We start from the raw sequence: 6,508 nt of genomic DNA on the forward strand, positions 1-6,508 counted from the left end.
CAAGATTCTCTGACTCGGGGACCCTGGGCCTGGACACAGCGCTGGACGAGAAGCCCAAGTAAGCTCACCCCACACCTGCAGGGTTTCTGTCTCATCCTGGGCACAGGATGGCCTGGCACTTTCTTTCTGGACTCCCCAGGCTCAGCAGGGTAGGAGAGTTCAGGAGGTGCAATGGCCAGTCCCCAGCCCACGTGCACCTGCAGGGCTGAACTGGTAAGGGGTGATTTCTGTGGGGAGTGTCTCGTGGCAGCACAGATGTGGAGAGTGGGACCCACTAACCCCAGGAGGCTGAGGTCTCCAGCACCTGCCCTGTGGACCCTAGAGAGAAGGAAGGGTAGACTCCTCCTGGGGGTTTATTTTCCCAGCAGAGCACAGTGTCCTGAAGACACAGGATCAGACAGGAAGCCGTACAGCTGTCTACCTGCTGTGGGGTGTTCAGCCCCAGAATGATGGAATTATTTTAATCACAATTATTGACATATAGTTGGCCATGTTTGGTTAGTTTCAGGTGTAAAGCATAATGATTCAATTATACACAGTGCTCACCTTAAGTCTAGTCACTATATGTTATTATGATATTGTTTATACTCACTATACTGCGCTTTTCCTCCCCGTGACATGTATTTTATAACTGGAGGTTTGTACCTTTTAACCCCTTTCTTTTTTTTTATTGATTTGATTGATTATCCCCACACCCTCCTCCTCCCCTCGGGCAACCACCAGTTTGTTTTCTGTATTGATGAGCCTGTTTCTGTTCTTTTGGGGGTTTTTGTAGGGCTGTGGTGTGCCTTTTAGGATGGTCAGCAGCACCCTGGGTCTCTGCCTGCTAGAAGCTACTGGCACAACCAGGTGCAGCCAACAAAATCTGGGACAGTCACACACAGAGGGACAGAAAGGAGATTAGTGGGCATGTGGCTTCCCTTTGGGGTGAAGAACACATTCTGAGACTAGATACTGGGGATGTTTGCATAGTGTTGAATACACTCAGTGCGGCTAAACTGTACACTTTAAAAGATTACAATGGTAAATTTGATGCTATGTGTGCTTTATCACAGTAAAAAAAAAAAAAGTCTCTAGGTATTGCCAAGTGTCCTCTGGTTGAGGTCAAATTTTCTGTGGTAATGAATGCAGAGACCATAGAGTTTCTTAATTTTAGCCCTACTGAAATTTCAAGCCAGACCATTCTTTGCTGTGGGGCTGTCCTGCGTGTTGTAGATGTTTAGCACATCACCGGGTTCTGCCCGTTAGATGCCAGGAGCACCCCCTTGTTGGGACAAATATCTCCCAACATTGCCCAGTGTCCCATGCATGGCAAGTCACTCCTGCTGAGAACCACTAAGACTCTGTGCTGTTTTGCCCACTGAATCCCTAGCAGCATAAAATAAATAAAAAATAGGAAAGGCGGAATAAAGACAGTCTCTTCAACAAATGGTGTTGGGAAAATTGGACAGCCACGTGCAGAAAAATGAAACTGGACCATTTCCTTACACCACACACAAAAATAGACTCAAAATGGATGAAGGAATGTGAGAAAGGAATCCATCAAAATCGATCAAAATCCATCAAAAGAGGCACCAATCTCTTCGACCTCAGCCGCAGCAACTTCTTCCTAGGAACATCGCCAAAGGCAAGGGAAGCAAGGGCAAAAATGAACTATTCGGACTTCATCAAGATCAAAAGCTTTTGCACAGCAAAGGAAACAGTTAAACCAAAAGACAACTGACAGAATGGGAGAAGATATTCGCAAATGACATATCAGATAAAGGGCTAGTATCCAAAATCTATAAAGAGCTTATCAAACTCAACACCCAAAGAACAAATAATCCAATCAAGAAATGGGCAGAGGACATGAACAGACATTTCTGCAAAGAAGACATCCAGATGGCCAACAGACACATGAAAAAGTGCTCCACATCACTTGGTATCAGGGAAATACAGATGAAAACCACAATGAGATACCACCTCACACCAGTCAGAAGGGACCTTCACCTGTCTTTACGTTGTACCTCCAAACCTGGCACTACATTCCCTGTTGGGGGAGTGGATATTCTCTTCTCCCAACCCCTCACTTCTTCCTAAACCCACAGCTGATCTTATAACCCTTGACCCTTCATTGTCAGATAATGAACATTCCCTGCAGCTTATCCAAAAGAGGCTCCAAATGAAATTTTCAGCCCAGAGCCAGAGTAAGGGGGATGCCAGCCTTTCAGAACTTCTGCTTACATTGTCGTAAACACTTAGCAGAACAAATTACGGGTGTCTTCTGTTTCTTGTTTCTCACATAATGCCTTGAGCATTACAGAGCAATGTAAACTTTCAAGGCCATACGGAAGACATTGCCATCTTTTCTGGCACCAACCTGTGTCAGACTTCATTGCTTCAAATGCACAAGGCCCATGGCATTCTGAGATCAGCAAGTCAACTGACGTGGGGCATAGCTATTTCTTCCAAGCAAATAGCACGTTTTCAGGACCTTAATTAAACTTTCTAAGACATGCTGGTGTGGAGAGGTAGGGGGAATTTCAGTAATGTGTCTGTAATCTTCAACAGAACTTATGGAGTTTATCACTTGGGCATGTGTTGATTTAACCTTTTAAACCTAACCGTGACCTGCCAAGTGGCTCCGTCATGATTTGCTTCTGCGCCGACCTACCTTACTCAGACTCCTTTCTCAGAACTGTTCCACAAACTAATTATTACTCACCATTGCGTCGCCAACACGTTCTTATTCATGTATTTAAAACCATGCTCTCTGGAATAGTTCCCAAGCTCCCACCAGCTCTCCTTCTGATATGCATGTACCTATGTTTTCCACAGGCTGAGTTTCAAATATGCCCATAGCAGATACATGGAAATATCCAGATGCTTGGCCGAATTTTGTCACAATAACTCAATGCAACGTTGGATTTGCCCACTAGGAACCATTTCAATTCTTTGTATTCTGAGCACCTGATTGGTCAGAGGCTTCTTGAGCATTCAAATACTGCTACCACGTTAAAAAAAAAAAAAAAAAAGCCTGGGGATCATTGTTACAGGAGTAGTATCTACTTACATCACTTTCTGGAGATGACAGGTGACACAGGTGATTTGCTCACAAAGAATCCTCACTGAGGAGTGATGTAGGAAGCTTGGCTCACATCCAAGAAATGCAGGTTCTTGTTTGAACTGAACACGGAGCAGAGATGGACCCAGAGATGGAGAGAGACATGGTCGTGCTGTGACCTAGAAGGAAGGGATGGGCCAGAGCATCTACAGAAAAGCATGTATGGGAAAAGTAACAAGAATTGGTACACTATTCCCCGAAGGAAACCACCAACAAAATGAAAAGGCAGCCTACAGAATGGGAGGAAATATTTGCAAATCATACATCTGACAAGGGTTAGCATCCAAAACACATAAAGAACTCATACAACCCAATTTTAGAAATTGATTGAAAAGGGGCAGAGGAACTGACTAGGAACAGGGCATGAGGCTGAAGCCAGGGCACTAACAGAGTGAACAGGGCAGGTCCTTACCGGTCAGCCTGAGCTTCTGATCCCCATGCGGTATCGTTCTCCAGGAACGTCCCCTTTGCCACCCACAGCCACATTTTCTGCAAGCGGTCACAACCCTTGAGGCAGAACGATGCGTGCACCAGGTCCGAGGTATCTTCCAAATGCAGGGACACTTCCGTGACCTGGGCCATGGCCTCCTTCACAAACTGCTCCTCCTGGGATTCGTAGAGACAATACAAGGTCTCCTTCGTGTCTGTCACCGAGGAGAAGGGTCTGTGTTCAGGGGACCGCACTGTGCATTCCAGTAGCTCCCGCTTGAACTCAGTGGACACTGGGCAGCCAAAGGTGGTCCCCAGCTCCCCGGCCCTCTTTTCATTGGCGAGGCCGAACAGGAAGCGCCCCACGGGGGCCAGGTAGGGGTTCTTGAGGCCTTCTTCCTTGGAGAGCAGCCTCTGCACAGCCCCAGCGTGCCAGGTGGGGCTCCCTGCATCTTGGCGGCCCTCGCTCCCCAGGACGCAGAGCGCAGCGGCCAGGAAGTGCTGGACGCTCAGGTGGACGAAGCGGTAGCAGCCCCCAGTGTCTCCGTCCTTCTGGAGGATGCCCCGGTCCAGGAAAGGGCGCAGGTCAGACTCGTGCACCCCCAGCCTGCGCAGGTCGAGTCCGTCGAACGCCGAGGTCTGCGCCCGTGTGCCCTCGGCGGCCAGCAGGCACAGGACTTGCAGGGCAGCCGCTAGGTGCGGACCCGGGCCTTGGCCCCGCGCAGGCGCAAACCGGCTGCAGAGGAAGCGCAGCAGCAGGGACGTGGCGGTCCGGCAGGTGGGCCGGGGGTCCGCGCCCTCGGCCATCAGCAGCCTCAGGCAGGTGCACGCCATCCAGCACACGGCGGGCGCCGCGCCCATGCGGAACAGCGCCGCGTTGCTTCTCATCAGCTGGAAAGCGCGCAGCGCCTGAGCCTCCTCTCCCAAGTGTCGCAGGAAATACGCCCTCCTGTCGCGCTCGGAGAGCCCCTCCATCTCCACCAAGAGCGGCTGCTGCACCAGGAGCCGCAGTTCCCTCAGGGCCTCGGGCCGCGTGGTGACCAGCAGAGTGGCCGTGGGGAAGAGCTTTCTCTTCAGCAGGCTGCCCAGGAGGACCGGCGCAGGCCTCCGCGTCCTCCAGTCGCCCCCCAGGTCGTGCGCCAGCGCGCCCGTGCCCCAGGGCACGCGTAGCTCCTCGAAAGCGTCAATGACCAGCAGGAGCTTGTGCGCCGGGGCCGGGGCCGGGACCTGCGGAAGGGCGCGCTGCAGGTCTGGGGCGCTCTCGGCCAGCAGCTCTGCGAAGGAGCAAGTCGCCTTGCGGCTGAGCACCTTGCCGCTGAGACAGAAGGCAACGGGGCGGGTGTGCGCTAGGCTGTCCTGCGTCCAGTCCAGCATGCACTTCTTGGCCAGAGTGGTCTTCCCCACGCCCGCCGGACCGTGCAGCACCACCGTGTGTGGCGTTAGCTGTATGGGTGTTTAGGGATTCAAAAAAGATACGAACTTTTCTGGAAGATATGGCTTCTCTGGGTGATGTTGTAGTGAAACTCATCCCCCTCTCCTGGCCCAAAGGTATTCTGGATAGAAGATTCCTCCCCTGCCTTTCTATCTCGCTCCTCTTCACCAGTAGTGATATGGGATGGGACAAAGTGGGGGTGCCACTGATTATACTGACCTTGAAAATACACTTTGTGGGGGAGGAGTCAAGATGGCAGAGAAGTAGCAGCTGAGACGACTTCAAGTAGCGGAGATCAGCTAGATAGCTTATCTAAAGATTGCAAACACCTACAAATCCAACGGGAGATCGAAGAGAAGAACTGCAACTCTAGAAACAGAAAATCAACCACTTTCTGAAAGGTAGGACTGGCGGAGAAGTGAATCCAAAGCAACGGGAAGATAGACCGCGGGGCGGGGGGAGGGGCCGGCTCCCGGCAAGCGGAGGAGCAACGGAGCACAAAATCAGGACTTTTAAAAGTCTGTTCCGCTGAGGGACATCGCTCCAGAGGCTTAACCGGGGTGAAGCCCGCGCGGGGTCAGTGTGGCCTCAGGTCCCGCAGGGTCACAGAAGGATCGGGGGTGTCTGCGTGTCGCAGAGCTTGCAGGTATTAGAACGGGGAAGCCGGCTACAGAGACAGAGCCGAGGAGTGACTCTAAGCTCGGGGTTACCTTGAACCGGTCGCAGCCTCGGTCAGCTCGGAGCGCGGCCGGAGGCCGGGGAGATGGGAGTAACTGGGCGCTGTTCTCTGAGGGCGCACTGAGGAGTGGGGCCCCGGGCTCTCGGCTCCTCCAGGCCGGAGACCGGGAGGCCACCATCTTCATTCCCGCCCTCCAGACTCTACGGAAGGGGACAAAAGCTCCCGAAAGCAAACCCAAGCGGATTACTCAGCCCGGCCCTGGGTAACGGCGGTGCAACTCCGCCTGGGGCAAAGAAGCTTGAGAATCACAACAGGCCCCTCCCCCAGAAGACCAACAAGAAGCCCAGCCAGGACCAAGTTCACCTACCAAGGAGTGCAGTTTCAATACCAAGGAGAGCAGCGGAATTCCAGAGGAGGAGAAAGCAAAGCACGGAACTCATGACTTTCTCCCCATGATTCTTTAGCCTTGCATTTAATTTTTTTTTCTTTTTCAATTTTTTTCTCTTCTTCTGCTAAATTTTTTAAACTTTTACCCTTTTCTTTTTTAACGTTTTTTAACTACTTTATCTAATATATTTTTTCCTTTTTATATTTTTTCTTTATTCATTTTCTTCTTTTAATTGTTTCATTTTTTTTTTTCTTTCTGAACCTCTTTTTATCCCCTTTCTCCCCCCTCACGATTTGGGATCTCTTCTGATTTGGTTAAAGCATATTTTCCAGGGGTTGTTGCCACCCTTCTAGTATTTTACTTGCTCCTTCATCTACTCTTATCTGGACAAAATGACAAGGTGGAAAAATTCACCACAGAAAAAAGAACAAGAGGCAGTACCAAAGGCTAGGGACCTAATCAATACAGACACTGGTA

General features: G+C 50.8%; 1 protein-coding gene across 1 annotated transcript; it reads right to left on the bottom strand.

Annotated features, from left to right (window-relative positions):
- Positions 1-3,392: 3,392 nt before the first annotated feature.
- On the bottom strand, positions 3,393-4,981 carry LOC111140045 (NACHT, LRR and PYD domains-containing protein 7-like; the record flags this gene model as incomplete). Its single annotated transcript, XM_022492418.1, has 1 exon — positions 3,393-4,981. A coding segment is annotated over one exon (1,470 nt), but the record flags the coding sequence as incomplete, so codon positions are not given.
- Positions 4,982-6,508: the final 1,527 nt, after the last annotated feature.

The sequence above is a fragment of the Enhydra lutris genome, unplaced genomic scaffold, assembly GCF_002288905.1.
Source record: "Enhydra lutris kenyoni isolate GAN:26980312 unplaced genomic scaffold, ASM228890v2 scaffoldscaffold147, whole genome shotgun sequence".
NCBI classification, from domain to species: Eukaryota; Metazoa; Chordata; class Mammalia; order Carnivora; family Mustelidae; genus Enhydra; species Enhydra lutris.